This window comes from Delphinus delphis, chromosome 2, assembly GCF_949987515.2.
Source record: "Delphinus delphis chromosome 2, mDelDel1.2, whole genome shotgun sequence".
NCBI lineage: Eukaryota > Metazoa > Chordata > Mammalia > Artiodactyla > Delphinidae > Delphinus > Delphinus delphis.
This window is the reverse complement of record NC_082684.1, coordinates 44,103,658-44,125,314: the sequence shown is the minus strand read 5'-3', so window position 1 is coordinate 44,125,314 and position 21,657 is coordinate 44,103,658. Positions and strand designations below refer to the sequence as shown.

Sequence of the window (21,657 nt, the reverse complement as noted above, 5' to 3'; positions counted from 1 at the left end):
TGCTATGTAAAAAAGCAGCTGGCTGGCAATATCGTTCTCAATGGTGAAAAACTGAAACCATTTCCTCTAAGATCAGGAACAAGACAAGGTTGTCCACACCCACCACTATTATTCAACATAGTTTTGGAAGTTTTAGCCAGAGCAATCAGAGAAGAAAAAGAAATAAAAGGATTCCAAATCAGAAAAGAAGAAGTAAAGCTGTCACTGTTTGCAGATGACATGATACTATACATAGAGAATCCTAAAGATGTTACCAGAAAACTACTAGAGCTAATCAATGAATTTGGTAAAGTAGCAGGATACAAAATTAATGCACAGAAATCTCTCGCATTCCTATACACTAATGATGAAAAATCTAAAAGAGAAATTAAGGAAACATATCCATTTACCAATGCAACAAAAAGAATAAAATACCTAGGAATAAACCTACCTAGGGAGACAAAAGACCTGTATGCAGAGAACTATAAGACACTGATGAAAGAAATTAAAGATGATACAAACAACTGGAGAGATATACCATGTTCTTGGATTGGAAGAATCAACAATGTGAAAATGACTCTACTACCCAAAGCAATCTACAGATTCAATGCAATCCCTATCAAACTACCAATGGCATTTTTCACAGAACTAGAACAAAAAATTTCACAATTTGTATGGAAACACAAAAGACCCCGAATAGCAAAAGCAATCTTGAGAAAGAAAAACAGAGCTGGAGGAATCAGGCTCCCAGGCTTCAGACTATGCTACAAAGCTACAGTAATCAAGGCGGTATGGTACTGGCACAAAAACAGAAATATAGATCAATGGAACAGGATAGACAGCCCAGAGATAAACCCACGCACATATGGTCACCATATTTTTGATAAAGAAGACAAGAATATACAGTGGAGAAAAGACAGCCTCTTCAATAAGTGGTGCTGGGAAAACTGGACAGCTACATGTAAAAGAATGAAATTAGAACACTCCCTAACACCATACACAAAAATAAACTCAAACTGGACTAAACACCTAAATGTAAGGCCAGACACTATAAAACTCTTACAGGAAAACATAGGCAGAACACTCTATGACATAAATCACAGCAAGATCCTTTTTGACCCACCTCCTAGAGAAATGGAAATAAAAACAAAAATAAACAAATGGGACCTAATGAAACTTAAAAGCTTTTGCACAACAAAGGAAACCATAAACAAGACAAAAAGACAACCCTCAGAATGGGAGAAAATATTTGCAAATGAAGCAACTGACAAAGGATTCATCTCCAAAATTTACAAGCAGCTCAATATCAAAAAAACAAACAACCCAATCCCAAAATGGGTAGAAGACCTAAATAGACATTTCTCCAAAGAGGATATACAGATTGCCAACAAACACATGAAAGGATGCTCAACATCACTAATCATTAGAGAAATGCAAATCAAAACTACAATGAGGTATCACCTCACACCAGTCAGAATGGCCATCATCAAAAAATCTACGAACAATAAATGCTGGAGAGGGTGTGGAAAAAAGGGAACCCTCTTGCACTGCTGGTGGGAATGTGAATTGGTACAGCCACTATGGAGAACAATATGGAGGTTCCTTAAAAAACTAAAAATAGAACTACCATACTACCCAGCAATCCTACTACTGGGCATATACCCTGAGAAAACCATAATTCAAAGAGTCATGTACCACAGTGTTCATTGCAGCTCTGTTTACAATAGCCAGGACATGGAAGCAACCTAAGTGTCCATCAAGAGATGAGTGGATAAAGATGTGGCACATATATACAATGGAATATTACTCAGCCATAAAAAGAAACAAAATTGAGTTATTTGTAGTGAGGTGGATGGACCTAGAGTCAGTCATACAGAGTGAATTAAGTCTGAAAGAGAAAAACAAATACTGTATAGTAACACGTATCTGTGGAATCTAAAAAAAAAAAAAAATGGTTCTGATGAACCTAGGGGCAGGACAGGAATAAAGACACAGGCATAGAGAATGGACTTGAGGACATGGGGAGGGGCAAGGTTAAGCTGGGATGAAGTGAGAGAGTAACACTGACATATATACAGTACCAAATGTAAAACAGATAGCTAGTGGGAAGCAGCTGCATAGCACAGGGAGATAAGTTCAGTCCTCTGTGACCACCTAGAGGGGTGGGATAGGGAGGGTGGGAAGGAGACGCAATAGGCAAGAGATATGGGGATATGTGTATATGTAGAGCTGATTCACTTTGTTATAAAGCAGAAACTTAACACACCATTGTAAAGCAATTATACTCCAATAAAGATGTTAAAAAAAAAAAAAGCAGCTCCCTGGGAAAAGCCTTCTGGATGTCATTTGTGATAGCAAGAGACAGGAAAAATCTTAAACCTGAATTTATGGAAAGGGTGAGCAGAATTATAAAACACTTTACGAGAGTTCAGATGCCTTTATTACAAACAATGGCAGATTCAATACCAAGGTACACCTTAAGACAACATGTGGTATTTGATTCACTACATTCTTGAGGCTATTACGGTACACTTTTGGGAAAACAGGTGGTCTCTGAACTTCAATGACTTCCCAAAACAGTGACTTAGACTACCATGGGAGCCTGTAAATATAGCAGCTTTTAAAGAAATTCAGAATGATCTGCTTAAAATACAATCCAAAGATCAAGAATCAAGCTATCATGTAAGAAGTTAAATAGGTACCGAAATGGTCATTACGAGCTAGCTTTAAAAAAAGAGGACCTACATTAGGTCTGTATGTATGAATACAAAAACAATCCCCAAGATACATTGTTAAATTAAAAACACAAGGTATGGAAGCTATTTGTATAGTATGCCAAGAACACAAGGTATGGAAGCTATTTGTATAGCATGCCACCAATTATTTTAAAATAAATGCGGACAGCAGAACTAAATTCTACACATTATATACATGATCTATGTCTTATGCTTGTATATCCATAGAATATTCTGGAAGAATACTCAAGAAATTGATAACAATTGTTTCAAGGAAGAGGAATCAAACTCAGGGATGGGGTAGGAGGATGACATTGTTCCCACTCTCTTCTTTTACTATTTTCTGTTTTTTTATACAAGTAGTTTGATTACCTATCCAAAACAGTTAAATAAATAGAACCCCACTTACTTGCAATTTTGGATTTAACTTCTGAAAATCTGAAAGATAAAAACCAATGATGAGGTTCATTATTTGTGACAAATGTACCATAGTAATTTAAGATGTTAATAAAAGGGGAAACTGGTTTGGGGGGTACATAGGAACCCTCTATACTAAATATTGTCAGAAAAAAAAGGAAGGAAGCAGGGGGAGGGAGGGAGGGGAGGGAAAGACAAAGCCAGAGGTGAGAGAGTACTGATAGTAGGAAGCATGCCATGTAACAAAACTGAATTTGGGCAATCCAGATGGGGTCTCTGGTTCTCACTGAGGAAATTCACATTGAACAACCAATTCCCCCACCCCGTTTTTTAAATTTTTTAATTTATTTTTTGATGTGGACCATTTGTTTTTAAAGTCTTTATTGAACTTGCTATAATATTGCTTTTATGTTTTGGTTTTTTGGCCCAGAGCCATGTGGGATCTTTAGCTCCAACCAGGGATCAAACCTGCACCCCCTGCATTAGAAGGCGAAGTCTTAACCACTGGACTACCAGGGAAGTCCCACCAATTCCCTTTTAAAGGGAGGAATTCTGTATGAGGCATTAACAACCCAGAAAGCCCCAACAACTGGGTTACTGTCCCTACTCATATTCACTGGCATTTTAAATTCACTTGATATTTGTCTATTTTCCCCTCAGCTGGGATTTCCTCATATGACGTTCCACTATTGTTACTTAAAGAAAAACAACTATAAAATAAGCATATACAAATGAGTTATTTTAAAACTAGAAAAATAAAATAGAAGCCATAAAAAGGACCCAGCAATGTGCCTAGCATTCAACCTCTGCAAATTCAAAAACTAAAATATCATACACTACCATACACTAGAACTTTTTTCAAATCATAAGTATCCAGGGGGAATGCACAACATGGAAAATTAATGTTGAGAGATCTTATGCGATTAGTTTGAAGAGACAGGACAGTGGCTGGCAAAAGAGATGCCAAAGACAGATGAAGAAGCTAATAATTTAAAGATTTATATAAAATTGATATCAAAGTCACAGTGGATCACAAAGTATGATAGGCCATACTGATCTTTGTGAAATAATTAAACTTGATTAGGCTATATATTCAATTCTAAGGCCTGATAGGCTAAAACAAAACTGTAAGAGAAGCATGTAATTGAGAAGCAGGAGAAGATGAGTATATGCCTCTGTGTTTGTAGGGGTGGGAGACAGATGAAGCCAACAATTATGATGCAGTTATTGTGAGCCACATATTTTACCCATTTAAGAAAATGGTTTAACTCTGAAATAAAGTTAAAGAGAGGTTTTTTGTGAGCATTTAAAAATCATTGCTCATAATGCTGGACAAGTATGAAATTATTAATAATAGCTAAATGATAGATGATGATTACTGCTAATCCTTTATGATGATACAAAGTTCAGAGTAAAATAAGATATATTTGGGGGTAGGGAATTCACTTTCACTCTATGTTTGGGACATAATGGACAAGCTTTAAGTATAGCAATACATTTACATTCTACCTGTACCTCAGGATTTTCAAGTATTACCAAAAGAATAAAATACGTATATTATCTGTTAAAAGGGAAGACATTTTTTCCAGATATTTAAATGGGAGAACCACCGCTAACAAGATTTTATTACAGAGTCTGACATTCCATGAACTAAAGGAAATCATGAAAGAATTTCCTTCTCAGTGAAGTTCTTTTAGGATGAAACCATTAATACCTAACTTAGCAATGGCCCCAGGGCCTTGCATCTAAAACAGGACTTCTTAACCTGAAGTCCCTAGGAAGGAGCCTACAGATAGGCTAAAGGGTCTAAAACTCCATGAAATTGTATACAACGGCCTGTGTATCTGATTTTTTTAAGGAAATTTCATAGCTTTCACCAGCTTTTCAAAGGTGTCCAAGACCCCTAAAAGCTTAAGAATTCTCATGTAGACAGAAGAAAAAGGAGCTCAAGAGCCCCATGTTTAAGCTTTCTCTGTCCCCTTCTAGTCTGTTGATCAAAGTCCAAAAAAAAAAGAAAATTCAAAATCTTACTCTAATTTCAAAATTCTCCATCAATTTTTTTCAAAAGAAAAACATAAGATTGAAATTATTTCAAGATATATCATTAAATTTAGTTGTTAAGATACCACATTTTTTTCAATCAGCTATTACATACTGTACCTGTACAAAGGCAGTCCTCAATAAGTTCTTGTTGAATTAATGAGCAAAATCATACAGGAAAAAGTACAATTTTATTCTATACACTACACCATATACCCAAATTAGCTCTTGAGAAATAAACTTGCCTATCAAAAGGTAACTCTTGGGCAATTAGGTGCAACTTCTGAATGATGTCTGCTGCCTCCTTTATCTATTAAAAAACAAAAGCAATAATTTTACAAAACCTTTATACATATCAAAAAATAATTTTATATTTAAAAACAGTAATATTCTTCTATGTATGCCCACAGACCCTCACCCAAACAATTTTCTTTAAAAAACACAACAAATAAAATCTTATGAGCAACAGGAATACATCTGGGGTATCACCAATAATGAATCAATAAAACATAAATATTTGTCATTATTGTACTGAAATCTTGTGATTTTATAATGCAACAATCCCTTCCCAATGAAACCTGCAGTTCAAGTTTACTCCGAATAAATTCAAATCATTGACTGCTGAAAGCAAGTTTAAGTATCTTTTGAGTTTGTGAAATGATAAACAAGATTTATAAAAATTCAGATCATACTGCTGTATAAATCCCATTTAAGTGAAGAAAATAACAACAAAATGCCTGTCATTTAATGAACATATCAAGTTATAAAACTTGTTATAAAAGCAAAGATTACGTTTAATATGAAGTTTCTAGAATGGAATATGGTAAAGAAATGTTTGTACTTATTCAAGTTGTGGAACTGAAGGATTTAGGCAAGGGGTCCAAAATTCTTAAAATGCAGACATTTGTGCTTATTCACACTAAATGTATAGGGGAGTTATATAATGTTTACTTTTAAAAACAAATTTCACATAAGTATTGAGTTTTATTTTGGCACACCTTTAAGTAAGTGATTTTATGATCATTCACTTTCTTTTACACTAAAAAAAAAAAGAAGAGAGAGACTCATACAAACGTGAAGGAAGAGCTGAGAACATTAACAAAGATCTTTCTAACCGAGTACTCATGTGAAGTCTGGCAAGCAACTAAGGAAAACAAAAGCAGGACCAAACGATATTGTTGTTTTGCCCAACAATAGTGAATACAGATAGCATTTCTGCTTCAGTTATCTCTTCTCTCCTAGTCAGCATGTCACTGTCATTTTCAGTTACCAGATGTTCACTCTATTCTACTGAACATGGGCACAGATACCACTGCATTATCTCTTTTCACCATGCCATTTGGTTGTACTAGCAATGTCCACCCTTTTCTCCTCACCGATACTCCCTTCAGAAAGGACCTACATACATGTTTTATGTTCCTATCAGGAGTTTGTTCTTGTTGTTTCAAGAGATGGAAGTGTTTGCAAACTTCACTTAATATAGTAAGAAGTACAGCAGAGTAAATAACACTTGATTTTATGGAATTCCCATAGGTAATTATTTTATAAAAATTGTTTCAAGCACAAGTAGCTCTTAAGGTCATCCATCAGTTGAAATATACTATAAAAGTACAGAAGCTTTCAAAACCACAATCTAATAACTTGCTTATATCTGCTACTGATGTTAGGGTAAGGTGAGAGACCACCCATGCTAACAGGTTAAAGATAATCAGGGCCATAAGGCATTATCTACATGAAGAACATTAAGTTGTGATGCTAGGAAGAGAAACAACTAACATACTCTGTAATGACAGAGGTAAGAGGGAATATATACTATGGTCATAAAATGGGTTTTTTTTCCCAGAGAAGAAAATTAGAAGATTCTGAGAAGCAAAGATTTAAAAAAAGCAAAAATGACTTTGGAGCAGGAAGAAAAAGGAAAAAGATGGTTGTTATCTTTTGGCATTCTAATTCCTTCCAAAATCACACACCTCCCTAACTACATGGGTGATTTTCCTTTTCTTTCCATTGGGAAGGTGGCTGGCACACAGTGCAGAAATTGAGATACTTAGAAGTTTATCTAATAATTAGCAATCTAATACCATATATGATGTTCCTAAGTGTAGTTAACTGTGATAGTACCAGGCCAAAAATAATGATTCAACAGTAACCCAAAACTTATGGGAGATATGAGAGAAAAACAAGACAATTGGGAAAAGAGGACTAGAGTATAAGAAAAAAGGAACAAGATGAAAGAAAATGGGATATGGTAGAGAGTGAAGCAAAGGAGAGAAAATAAGAGGAAGTAGCTTAAGCACTGTTAGCTCTACTTGCTCTTCAAAAATTACAGACAGCTAATGACCAAGTGAATGAAGTAGCAAGAATATGAAGATTTCTTCTTCTTCTTTCAATCAAAATCTTAAAAATTAAGAGACAATAGTAATACCATGAACTACACAATTACTTGATAATTAAAATGTTTAAAGAAAAGTGTAAAAAACATAATTTCATTATGCAAAACATTACAAGCAATACAAATCAGGATAAAAATATGTGTAATCATTCAATTTTAAAATATTTATTTTCTCTAGATTCTAAATGGTTGCCTTGAGCTGCATCAAATAAACAGACCAACTCACACTGGGTAAAATATCGGCATTTTCTTTATAACAAAACATAAATATACGCTACAGTCCAACAGGTATAATCCAAGGTAACCCAAGGTATAAGACTTGAATTATATACCATTTTATATATATATAAATTTTTATATGTATAAATATGTACTTTTATAATACATTAGAAATATGTATGTTTATATTTAGGAAACATAAAATAAAAGCATTCCATAAGGTATCCTGAAAAACAGTTCAGTGTTCAAGTCGTGTGTGTGTGTGTGTGTGTGTGTATACACTATTATACATAAAAATCACGTGAATATATAAAAGCTAGATATTGCCAGTATTTTACAAGTGTTTAAGTATGATAATGTTCTTGATGTTAATCTTATCAGTTCTACTTTATATTACAAATGTAATTCCTGAAACTCATTATTTAAAATACTGCCTTTTCTTTAGAGGAGTTACCTCTACATATGTAACCATTCCTTTTAAAGATCTCTAAAACTTATAAATTCTATACCCCTATAGTTCCTACTCACAAAAAAATGTGTTGCTTAATTCAAAGTGAACTTCAGTACTACTTAGTTTTTAAAATTTCACTATCTGAGCTATCCCATGGAGTACACTCAGAAAAATTCTGGAAGACTGTATTCAACGTATTAGTGGACAATGTCACTATGTGCATATACCATCCATAAGAATGTCTATTTTTTCATGCATTTTGATTTTTTCCCCCGAGGGGAAGAAAGTGAGCTAAATAACCTCTTCCAAGATTGTACAGCAGCCAACACCATGCAACCTTAGACCAGGATTAAGTGACTAGTGCTATAAAAAAGATTAACATGAACAATTAATTCAGATTTTTCTATTCTCTTTGATCCAAAGTATGCTTTAATTCTTTGTAAAAGATCTTTATTCAAGTAACAAAAACTAGAAGCTCTGAATTCCTTGCACAGAAAGATACTTCAGCTTGTCAATGATTTAGGTCAGCCCATCCCCTCACCCAATGGAATGTGCCTATCAAATTCTGTTAATATTAAAAGTAAATTATGAGAAAGAAATATTTATTAAAATAGTTACCTCAACATTTCTAAACGATACAAATTTCATAAACAAAAATGCCAGGCAATCCAACTAAAAATCTGAATATATATAGTTGATCAGTAATCTGTAGATAAGTGTACATTTCAGAATAAAGACTTTTAATAAGTCACCTACTCAGTGATTTGAAGTCTGACTCTGGAAAGTAATAACTGCAGTTCATAATTAGGGCATTGTTATTAATGCTATAATTTGCTTTTATCCTTCTGACAGTGCTCACCTTTTCAGAATTTGTAAAAACATCAGATTTCAATTCTCCATCTAGAAACTCATTAAAGTATTTCATCAATTTCTGAGCCTCTACTGCCCGTTGTCTGGGTGTGTTTACCCCCTCCAACTGGTCTCCAAGGTGACAGACCTTGGTTGCTACATAGCTGATGTGCTCATCTAGTTCCTGGAAATGTTGGAAGGCAACCTAGGAAAAATGTGAACAAGCATAAAATACAATCAGAGAACCCAGATTAACTACAAATACTATCATTATTACCAAGGGGAATCTGCATTAGAAGTATTTGGAATCTATCACCTTAACTACTTAAAAACACATTATCTTATGTAAATTACTGACTTTATTATTTTCTAACAGTTATACATGCTTAAGTGAAGGAATCTAAATATATGAAATCTGAGCAGAAATCAGCTTTCTAACCCCTAACACTAAAGAACAAAGAGCCCCTGGGAGGCAGCAATGCTAAACATGCTCTTCTAACTACATTTACAAAGGGCAATCAAGTTCCACATCAGGTCCAGGCTGTGAAAGAGGTTCAGAGGTTCCAGATTAAGTTTAGGGCCTAAGAATGGCTAAGAAGCTTGGCCTACTTACCCCAGAGTCAGTCTAGAGATCTAGTTTTACTCCCAAATGGTCTGAGGAAGAGTTCTGCACATGCTTTTCCCAGTTACACCAGCATTCTCATTAGGGTATATACCTCATGACTTTTGTGAAGCTTCCCAGACCAGGTTTCCTCTAGGGAAAAACTTCATCCAGGCAATAGTTGGTCTGGTATTATTATTTTGCTTTATGATTAAATGAGAATGCAAATAAATACCTAAATATCCAAGCTAATCATGATCCCCTAAAAATACAGGTCTACTGAATTATCATTCTTAAAAGTTTGCACTGTTAAAGAGAAAGCAAGGACCACACTGTAATGGATACCACCCCATCCTAAGGGAGTACTGTGATCCCAAACCAACACTCAGTAGGCAAGCAAGTGCACCAAGAGTGCCTGATAACAATTCATTAACATTTTATCCCATGAGATGGGAGCAGTATAAAGAAACCTCAACAATTCTGTTGCATTAGATTTTTTTAAAAAACTGAAAACTGAAAGGAAATAAAGATATTAAAGCCTGCATAAACTACTCATTATTTAACTAACTGTTTACCTGATTGCTTTTCTGGAGATCTTGTACCTTCCTGGCAAATTCCTTAGCTTCTTTCTGACACTGTTGCTCTAGTTTCTCTACTTTCCTTTGAATCCTTTCATCCATTATCTGGAGTTCTTGAATATGATTTACAAATTCTTCTAATAATCTAACAAAGGAAAATTAGAATATGTATCAATCCATCTATAACTGATCACTAGGAAGTGACCAGTTCACTTAAAATTGTAAATAAAGTATTAGTGAGCATTCCTTGAGGTAAGGATGAACATGTTAATTTTCTCTTCAGCATCCTGTTAGGGATTATCTCTGACATAAATGAAAACCTCATATGGAATCTCCATTAACCCCCAGAATTGAAACCAATTTTATAGAAATAGTTAAAAAGGTAAATCGTACTATATAAAAATAATACTGTGCATTCCAGGGTATGGTGAATTTTTGTTCCCTCAATTTACGACACTTAAAACAACATATTCAACATGTTTTATTTTAGAGGTATAGCCAGCCATTTCTAATTTATTACTAATTGGAGAGAATATTAAATTCTCATAATGCAATAAAATCCCTTCCCTCCTATCACTTAAAGTCCTTCTCTAAAATAAAAGAAACATAAAAGGAAAAAAATAAATCTCGAACTTCTAATGCTTCTTCCTTTTATTGGCCAGTTGTTAACTCCCTTTACATGAATGTTGAAAGGAATTCCAACAGTCACCTCTATTCCAGATACAAATTTGTACTAGATTGGGTCTATGAAAAAAAATTTTTTACTTCACCTTTTAGGATCAAAAGCTTCAGGTCCCCCTCTAGAGCCTCCTCCTGGGGTTCTCCATACAAGACGTTCAATATACTCATCTGCCACAAAAGGCTCCTAGTTTACAAAATAAATGTTCCTTTAAAAAGTTTCACAGGCCATGACTTAATACTACTTACAAAAATGAAACAGTGTGTACCATGTGAGAACTTAAAATTAAATTACTAATTAAATATATCTGTATTATTAAAATGTACAGGCTTTTTCAATTTAAAAAATCTTCAATAAACAAATTACTTAATGAAAATTAGTATATTAAAATATTAAAGAGTATTATGAGCAGGAACATACCAAAGGAAAAATGAGCAAGGGACACAAACAATTTATAGAAGAAATACAAATGGCCAAGAAACATGAAATATATACAGCTTCACTAGTAATCAAATAAGGTCAAGTTATCACTTTTTTTTTCTTCTTTTTGCCTCACAAACTGACAAAGTTTTTCTTTTTCCTTAATTATCATATGCATAAAAGAGCAGGTAAGCTAAAATTCACTCTCATTATTGTTAGAAATGTTAAAAGGTACAGTATTTTTGGAGGACAGTAGGTAACATTTTGGTAACATCAAAGTACTACAAATGCTCATACCCTTTAACCCCAGTAATTCTACTTTTAAAATTCTAAGGGAAAAAGCAGATATGAACACAAAATTTTTGTATCATATATAACTCTGAAAAATTATTACACAAATATTCAACAAAATCATTACTGAAAAATTATAGTAAACTTACAGGATAAAACAATTATTTTCCTATTAAAATCATGTTGTAAAAAAATTTAATGAAATGAGAAAAAAATGCTCATGTATAATATCTGATATTAAAAAAGCAGGATAGGACTTCCCTGGTGGCGCCGTGGTTAAGAGTCCGGCTGCCAATGCAGGGCACACAGGTTTGAGCCCTGGTCGGGGAAGATCCCATATGCCACAGAACAACTAAGCCCGTGCGCCACAACTACTGAGCCTGTGCTCTAGAGCCCGTGAGCCACAACTACTGAAGCCCGCATCTAGAGCCCGCGAGCCACAACTACTGAAGCCTGTGTGCCACAAGCAAGGCTGATCCATCTAGTGTCAAAGCCAAAGATCTAGCTTAAGAGTGACAGAGACCAACTCTGAGCTCCTAAAACAGCCCCATCCTTCAAGTAGGCTAATCAGCCATGTGGTAGCAAGTTGACTACACTGGGCTTTTTCCATGCTGGAAGAGTCATTCATTCTAACAGGAATAGAAACATTCCAAATTGAGTTTGCCTATCCTCAGAGGAAGTGTTTGTTCTCCTGGCATAGGATCTCACATATCAGACCATGGGACCCATTTAACAGCAAAGGAGGTGACCATGGAATCAACTGGTCATATCATAAACCATACCACCCAGAAGCTGCCAGTCTGATAGAGCACTGAAAGAGCCTGCTGAAGGTATAACTGAACTACCAGTTCAGAGACAATACTCTATAAAGATGGAGCACTATCCGCCAAAATGCAGTATACATTCTGAATTGAAAACCTTTATATGATGCTGTGTCCCCAACAGAAAAAACACATGAGCCTGGGAACAAGGAATAAAATCAGAAGTGGCCCTGCTCATCATGACTCCCAATTTGTTCTTGCTATTCCTGCAATTCTAAGGTCTACAGGGTTAGAGGTCTTAATCTCCAAAGGGGGAATACTTTTGTATGGGAACATAATTAAGAGTCCCAATAAACTATAACTGCAAGTGCTGCCCGGGCATTTGGCTGCTTTTATCCAGCGAATAAAAAACAAGAAGAGGAGTGACCATCTTTGGCAGGGCAACTGACATCATCAGAGGGAGGCAGGGTGGCTACTATACAGAGGGGGCAGGGAACAATATGTTTGACACACAGATCTCCTTGTAAGGATCTTGTGATACTCCCTTGACCAATTCTGAAAGTACATGGACATGTGCGCAGCCCCGGCCTAAGAAGAGTATGGTAACCAGTTAAGCCACCTAAAGCAGCAGACATACTAGCTGAAGGTGAGAGGGAGTTAGAATGGAGAGTAAAAAATGGAAAGTGATATCAAGTTGCAACCTGAGACCACATGCAACAGTAGGGGCCATAGTTCATCTCACTAACCACCTTCTAATTTTCCTCCAGGATAAGAACCCCAACTGGAGTCTAGAGGAGGTACCCCCCAAATGTATGTGAAGACATAGAGTCTAGTGGCACAGGGGTGGTCTGCAGTGGACACGTGTCATCCAGATCTCCCTTCAAGAAGAGTCTTGCTCTAACTGCTAGCAGTGCTGTCAGCACAGAACCTTCACCTGGCAGTATTTTCAGGGATCCACTCAGCTGCAGAGAGCCACTTCACTCAATGTCATATTTTTCTCAATGTGGTCTATATCCAATGACTAAATAAGATGGGGATATAAAGGCCTGACCACTTTGGTAAAAAGCAGGACAACTCTGATACGTAATTTTAGTTCCAGATCTTCCCACAGGGATCATCACCATTATCACTGGGCCAGCATTGTACTGCTACTTCTCCTAAGGCCCAATCTTGCTTCTTTACCCTGTCCCTTCACATGTGTTTACCCCAAGCGTACTTTCTAATAAATATTCTGCACACTAAACTCTGTCTCAAAGTCTGCTTCTCTGGGAAAACCTGCAACACTGTACTAGTCTAGTCAAGAGATGCTAATGACTCAGATGAAAGTGGCAGTAGAGGGGGTACTGTGATGTGGCCCGGTTCACGACATTTTGAAGACTGTACTCATACAAAGTGCTGATGAATTGGATGTGGGAGAAATTTTAAAAAGGAATCATGATTACTCATAGACGTCTGCAGCCTGAACAACTGTATGAATGGTAAATGGTGCCATTTAGTGAGACTGGGGAAAGAGATGGAAAAGGGAGTAGGGATGTAAGAGTTCTATTCTGCATATGATATGTTGAAGATGCCAATTAGATATACAAGTGAATATGCAGAAGACAGAGTCAGAAAAATAAGTTTGTATTACAGGGAAGAAACTGGCATTAGACATAATCTTAGAGTTACTTAAAACCTCAGAACAGGATGAGATCATCTAGGAAGAAGAAGGGCATGCCAACATGTGGAGATAGGAGGAGGAAAGGGATCCAACAAAAGACAAAGTAAGGGGGACCAGTAAAGCAGGAGGAAAACTTAGGAGACAACAGCATCCTGGAAGCAAAGTTCAGGTTTCATCTGCAGAAGCGATCAAATTATCAACAAGGGTTTAAGATAAATCAACTACTGATTCCAATGGAATGGAAGTTCCAAAAAAGCAAAAAACAAAACAAAACCTTTGCTGCTTATAAAGCCAAATAAATCCCAATAATTTACTTTCCAATACTTAGCATTGCTGCAAAGGCATTTACAATGAGAAAAAGATAGTCAAATTAACAAATTCTCCAAGACCTCCAAATGACCAAGTCCTCCTAAGAGGATTCTCAAAGATACCTGTAAACTATTACCCCAAAAATCTTTTAGAATTTCGTGAACCTGACAAAGGTATATCTTAATCTCTATTTTTCTGTAGTAATTAAAAGCAAACAGCCAAAACAAAAACAAAAATCTAAGTGTGTACTACAAAGATACTATCATATTAAATTCAACTTTACATAATTGATTACTGTGTTGATCTATTAAGCTGATTTCCTATTCTTTACAAATACTACCAATTGTAATAAAAACTTGGAGTTTGTGGTCATTTCTATTAAAAAGTAAGACCTCAAGCCCTTGGACAGGAACATAAATCCCTAATTTAACATTGTTTCCTTGAGAAAATCCAACTGTTTATATTTTCTTATAGTAGCTTTCCCAAAAATAGATCCAATAAAATATGTTACAGCCACCCACAAACTCAAAGAACATATAATATTTTCGCTTGCTTGGATTAAAAAATAAGGCTCAGGGCTTCCCTGGTGGCGCAGTGGTTGACAGTCCGCCTGCTGATGCAGGGGACATGGGTTCGTGCCCCGGTCCGGGAGGATCCCACATGCCGCAGAGCGGCTGGGTCCGTGAGCCATAGCCGCTGAGCCTGCGCGTCAGGAGCCTGTTCTCCGCAACGGGAGAGGCCACAACAGTGAGAGGCCTGCGTACCGCATAAAAATAAAAATAAGGCTCAGAGGATTTCAGAGAGAAGTATTTCTGTGTCCTATTAAACCAACTAACAGGTGGGTTCAAGTACTTCCTATATAAGGTGCTTTTCTTAAATTCATTGTGCAGACCACTGCCAAACTAATCTTTAAAACACTATATTCCCTTTTAGTCAGAAACTTCCCTATGCAATTCCTAAACTATGACGTTTACACTCTTAAGTCTGCCCTTGAAGTTCTTATATTACACTACCTAACCAAATTTCTTTGCACCCCAAAATGAACAGGTACACTACCAGCAGCCTCCTCTAGTCTTCTTTTCAAACCCATGCTACTTCTGCTTCCTTACCTGTGACCAGGTAACTCAACCTACAAGGATACTTATGGGGAAAGGGTTCTTTCCCTAGATGATCTCCACTGATTTCTTTACTCTTAACCCCTATGAGGCTTAAAAATTCAAATGCCAACACAAAACAATATATTACTGCCATTTTGTCATTTATTGTTTTATAGTAACATTTGTAAGTTTTTCTCTTCTCCACAATTAAATTGAAAGCAAAGTCAGGATTTGTCATACACTTCTCTTGCTTTCCAGTTGTGGTCAATAGAACAATGTTGAACACACCATAGATGCACAATAAATCAAACCACTTGTTATCGGGGCCATGGCCAAATCCCCTGCACAGGATCTTGAAAATCAAAACTTGCTTCATAGATCCAAAACCAAAAAGGCAGGACCACCACCCTCCACTCCAGAAATAAAAAAATAGGCATTCTATGGTGTTATAAATCCAAGATTCTACCAGAAACCAAATATGAACTTTATGCAATTCTGGCACTGGAACTAAATGAATTTTATCACATTTCGCTCTCCTTTTAACCACATTTGATTTGATTTTCATGAGACTATGTGTTTCATGGTGGATTTAAATGAATTACATTTATTGAACATTGATTCTTTTGAAAAGCACTACAAACGTTTCGTTTCGTTTCAGACTAGCAAAATGGGATTCATCCTACCCATGGAAAGGTAGAAAGAAAGCACACACAAGACAACTAAGGGACTAAGTGATAAGCGTACTAGGAGCATCTTTTGTTCCAGTGGTCTTCAACCCTGGCTCCTCACACAGACCTCCTAAAACTCTTGTAATTTCCGGAGTGACAAAGGTGATAGGAGTGGTTTACACAGAACTCCTAAATCCCTTGGAATCTCCTGGGTAATAGGAGCATCTTTTGTCCTACCAAAGCAACTCTTGGTGGGCTCCTGTATGGGGACTGGTCACCAGAAAGATAAGCATGATTAGAAGCCTGGAACTTTCAGCCTCACCCCTTATACTCTGGGAAGGGGAGAAGGGCTAGAGATTGAGTTAATGATTATCCCTACATGATGAGACCTCCATAAAAATCCCTAAAGTGTGGGGTTCAGAGAGCTTCCAGGTTGCTGAACACATCAAGGTGCTGGAAGGGTGGCAGCACCCAAGAGAAGGGAAGTGCTGCACTCCTTCCCCATATCTTGTCTTATGTACCTCTTCCATCTGGTTGTTCCTGCGTTTTAGCTTTTTATAATAAACCAGTAATCTAGTTAGCAAACTGTTTTCCTGAGTTCTGTGAGCCGTTCTAGCAAATTACTGAATCTCTAAGAGGGGGTCATGAGACCCTCCAATTTATAGCTGTCAGTCAGAAACACAGGTGACAACCTGGACTGCAATTGGTATCTGAACTGGGGGCATTTTTGTGGGACTGAGCCCTTAACTTGTGGGATCTGATGCTAACTCCAGGTAAACAGTATCAGAATTAGAGTGAATTGTAGGACACCCAGTCAGTGTCTATTGGAAGACTGAACTGAATTGTTGTGGAAGAAAATCCCCACACATCTGGTATCAGAAATGAAGTAATACTGAGAGTAGTGGTAGAATGTTGAGAGAAGAAAGAGTTCTTTTTTTTTTCTTTGATTCCCCCAACTAGATTTTTAACTCAAACCATCTTTAACTCCAGTACCTGGAAGGATTTCTGGCCTAGGGTAGGTAAGGTAAGGTAAGCTAAATGTTTACTGAATGAATACATTTTCTCATATACATGATACTGTAATTGGTGGCAAGGTTCCACAAACACTTGTTTAATAGCTAATATGTCTAAAACAAGTAGCATTTCAGCACCCTGAAGGTAAAGGAGTGGTCCTTACTTGTATATCTCATGTTCATTAAACATATTTAAATAGTTAATTGAACAAGAGAATAAGTCTTTTTCAATAAGTCTGTTTAAATAGCTTTTGTTACTTAGTTTGTAAATCTAAGAGACATAAATATGTTTTTACACAAACGTGTTGTTAGCTATTCAAATTCTAATCTGGAAGTCAAATAGCCATTGTCACCACAGTCAAATTACATGACCTCAAACACTATTATCAAGGCATCTACGTTTACAAGAAAGAAAAAAAAAATCAAATTCCTAATCCTGGCATTTAGGACCTCTACAATTAAACCCCGATTACCTTACATAGCACTCTTCTTCTTCATGCATGCTATATATTTCAGCTAAAATGAACTCTTCCCTTGTCTCTGGGGTCTACAGTTACCTCCCTTTATATCTGGACTTTTATCGTCTTGTCTGCTTTATACATATATATATAGTTATATATCTATCTTCTCTTCCCTTATTTAACAGTAAGGGTGAGTTCTATATATAATTCAACATTTTCCAAAGTATGTTCCATAGAATTCACAAAACTAACTGTAGAAAGTAAAACAGGCTCATGGTCAAAGAAGTTTGGGAAATGAACTTCTTAGAATATTTAACATACTAAGGTATATTGTAAATCTCTAATGAAACAAAGCATGCCCATACCCCAAACTTCCTTGGGCTCTGAACCATTTGGGTTTTTTGCAGCACATCTCATAGGATTAATATGTATACAGCACACCCTTTGAGACATGCAGCCTCATTAACTTAGTAGGTACTCAACAAATATTTGTTGAATGAATGGGTAACGGACCCTACTTAACAAAGAACTTTCCCATAAAGGTAGCTTGCCCAAGCAGAAGAATAGTCATTGTCTCCAGAAGAATGACAGGAGAGAAAAATAGCAAGTGAGAAGGGAGTACAATGTTCTCAGTAGTGCAGTGAAAAGAGAGGAATACTTATGACAACAAAGAAAAAATTTACTATCCCTGCCACTTTTTATAAAGAGGACATAATCCAAACCACATAGGAATTCCTGTTTAGAATGTCCAACCTGAGGTGATCATTTAGAAACACTGCAGACAAAACTTTTAAACTATTTCTGTCAATTGAGGAAATATCCGGTAGTTTGATTTTGTTGTATGAAGGTGTTTATGTTAAAAAGGAAGTCTCACAGGACCAATAAGAAGATTTTAAAAGAAATAGGATTAACACTTATGAAATTTCATGGATTCAAAACATAATTTTGTATTGATTTAACTTGTTTTTCAATGTGAAAAAATTAAAACACAACTCAGTTTATTGGTGCATTAAAGCCAGGATGCAAAAACTAAATATCCTTGACTACATCCTGACCTCTGTTTTCCACAGTTCTCCAGCTGTGACTAAGAAAGGGAAGCAAGAGAAAAAGAACTCCTGACTTTCCTACAACCTAGGTCCTAAGGCAAAAGCAACAGGAAATGGAGGTGACAAACGAAGTTTGGTTTTTGTTTTCTTTTTTTCCTTCTCCCTCTAAAGCAAGAGACCAACTTTTCACTTAGGGATGAAAACTTATTCAAGAGTAGAATCCACTGTAGGGATGAAAAGATAAATACACTTCTTAATCATGACTATTTACCTTTAATTGTAACTATTAAAGTAATATGCTTTTTAAAAAATTCTATTTATTTATTTATTTATTTTTGGCTGCCTTGGGTCTTCGTTGCTGCACGCGGGCTTTCTCTAGCTGCGGCGAGCGGGGGCTACTCTTCGTTGCAGTGCAAGGGCTTCTCACTGCGGTGGCTTCTCTTGTTGCGGAGGACCGGCTCCAGATGCGCAGGCTCAGTAGTTGCGGCGCACGGGCTTAGTTGCTCCACAGCATGTGGGATCTTCCCGGACCAGGGCTTGAACCCGTGTCCCCTGCATTGGCAGGCAGATTCTCAACCACTGCACCACCAGGGAAGTCCCTAAGATAGTACACTTTTAATTTTGATGAAACAACATACTACATACGGTCAGGAAAGAGAAAGTCACATGAGTTAAGATCCATAAGCATGTTCAAGGTCGTTCTATGAACGCTGTGGACACAGGACTAGTCTGTCTCTATCATCACTGGTAAGGGAATATTACCTGCTATCATAACTGGAGTCACTGAGTTAACTTAAACCCTAATTTAGTTTAACTACTTTACTAAATGGCAAGACCCTAGAAAGCTAAATATACTACAGATATTTCTCTACCTCCTCTCCTTCCCCCATGGTGGGGGCAGGGGGAACAGAAATCAAATATATTTTCAAGGAAGTATATGTGGACTCATGGGATCAAACATTCAAAGAAAAAAAAGACAACTGGGAATGTCAAGCAGGATCCATAAGCCCAAAGGTTAATGCCTTCTGAACTGTATGACAAAATAACAGTTTTCTATTAGTAGCTGGCTCGTCCCATATTTCATTATATTAAAGGCTTCAAGTTCATAAACTGTTTTCTACCTTTACAAAAATGTGAAAATAAAACAAGGAACTACAGAATTACTTAGTATCTTGCTCAGGAACACACAGTAAAAGCTTGTAGCAAAAAGAATGTCTCCCTGCTCCTGTGTCAATCAATAAACAGATGGCACAATTTTGGAGTTAGAGAAATTAATGTAAAGTATATCCCTACACTTAAATCCGAGGAAATGTAATTAATATTTCCCAATTCTTTCTTACAATTATATTTCTTCACTCATAAATTACTATCTTATTACAACTTATTATAAAAATGGCATATACTATTCCTCAATAAATGCATTATCTATCCAAAAGCTGACAGAAACCCAAAATATAGTTAGCTAACAAATGAAAAGTTCCCAGTTGTTATAGAAACTGTGGCATTCAAATTTTAAGCCAAAAAAACCCAAACAAAACCTGCTGAATCTCACGCAGAAAAAAGGATCCAATTTTCACTTATGGAGAAATTATCTATTGTCAACTGCAGTCTTCTTAATTATTTCTTACACTTTTATTATTCAATATGAAACACAAGCACACATCAAAAAGGTTCTTCCTTCCCCTTCCTTCACATCTCAGTTTTCATTTCTGTCACAAAAGAAGATCCCCTACACGTTGTTAGGTGGTCTAATTAAAATTTTCCTATTCTATTATCTCAAGCATCACAGCTTCTCACACAGGATTCCCCTAAACTGAATTTTAAGTTTTAGAGACTGAAAACGGTCCAAGAAACACATTAGAATCTCACTGTCTCACGCGTTAAGGATTCTTTTTTTTTTTTACATCTTTATTGGAGTGTAATTGCTTTACAACAGTGTGTTAGTTGCTGTTGTATAATAAAGTGAATCAGCTATACATATACATACATCCCCATATCCCCTCCCTCTTGCGTCTCCCTCCCACCCTCCCTATCCCACCCCTCTAGGTCGTCACAAAGCACCGAGCTGAGGGGGGTTATAATACACTTCAATTCCTCAAGACCCGAACACAAATGTTAATTTTAGTTTTGACTTCCTTCAGTCGGAAAGGGCTTAGTAGGCCTTTATCGTCGTAAAAAATACTACAGCCTTTTCAAATGGAAGGGTAAACTCGTAGGCAAGTGAGCGCCGCTTCCAACACTGGCTAACGTAGTCATTACTCAACCACCAAAAGCGCCTAGTCGTCCCAATCTCAAGGTGGGGGGGGGGGGGCCCTAGAATATCACGCGGGGATCCACGCGACAAGACGGGGCTCGCCAGACCTGGATCAGGCTCCTCTTTCCGCGCCCCAAGTCAGCCCTTCCCACTCTCATCCCGAGTTCATCTTCCAACGCCCAAACCCCGAGGCTCCCTTCCAGCCGTGCGGACAAAACCAATGCTCCTCCGCTGGGACTCCGGGATTGCTCCCCTGCCCACCTCCCCACCCCGGTCCCCAAGCCACCCCTCCCCCCTTTCACGCTCCGCCCGCGCCGACACGGGAGCCACCACCCCACCCCTTCCCCTTCTCACCTTCCTTCCCCAGGGCTGCTCCCGCAGCCGCGAACGCCCGCTCCTCTGCCCGCCCACCTCGCTGCTCGCACCCCGGGCCCGCCACTCCCTGAAGAGCTGCGGAGACCCACCTCGAACAGCTCGGCCGTCGTGGCCATCCCGGCCGGCTGAGAGGCTCGCTTCGTACTGGATGCCGTCTCTTCTTCACATGCTGCGCCTCAGCGGCGCCGCGCACAGGTCTCTGCTCGGCTCGCCAGCTCCGGCTCCCGGCCGCCGCGGGCCGCCCCGCTCCCCGCAGAGCCCAGGCGGGGCGGGAAAGCGGCCATGAAGCGAAGCCGCAGACGCCTGTCAGCTGCCTCCCGGCGCCGCCCGCGCCGCTCCCATTGTCACCGCCTCGTACGCCG

General features: G+C 37.5%; 1 protein-coding gene across 1 annotated transcript in view; it reads right to left on the bottom strand.

Annotated features, from left to right (window-relative positions):
* EXOC5 (exocyst complex component 5) overlaps window positions 1-21,622 on the bottom strand; it is a 47,765-nt gene extending 26,143 nt beyond the window's left edge. Inside the window, exons 1-6 of the mRNA XM_060004495.1 lie at window positions 21,385-21,622; window positions 11,032-11,126; window positions 10,259-10,406; window positions 9,093-9,287; window positions 5,417-5,481; window positions 3,124-3,152 (exon numbers count right to left, since the gene is read on the bottom strand). Of these exons, the coding sequence (XP_059860478.1) occupies window positions 3,124-3,152; window positions 5,417-5,481; window positions 9,093-9,287; window positions 10,259-10,406; window positions 11,032-11,126; window positions 21,385-21,411 (559 nt within the window). The 5' untranslated portion in view covers window positions 21,412-21,622. The remainder of the gene's footprint in view (window positions 1-3,123; window positions 3,153-5,416; window positions 5,482-9,092; window positions 9,288-10,258; window positions 10,407-11,031; window positions 11,127-21,384) is intronic.
* Between the last annotated feature and the right edge of the window lie 35 nt (window positions 21,623-21,657).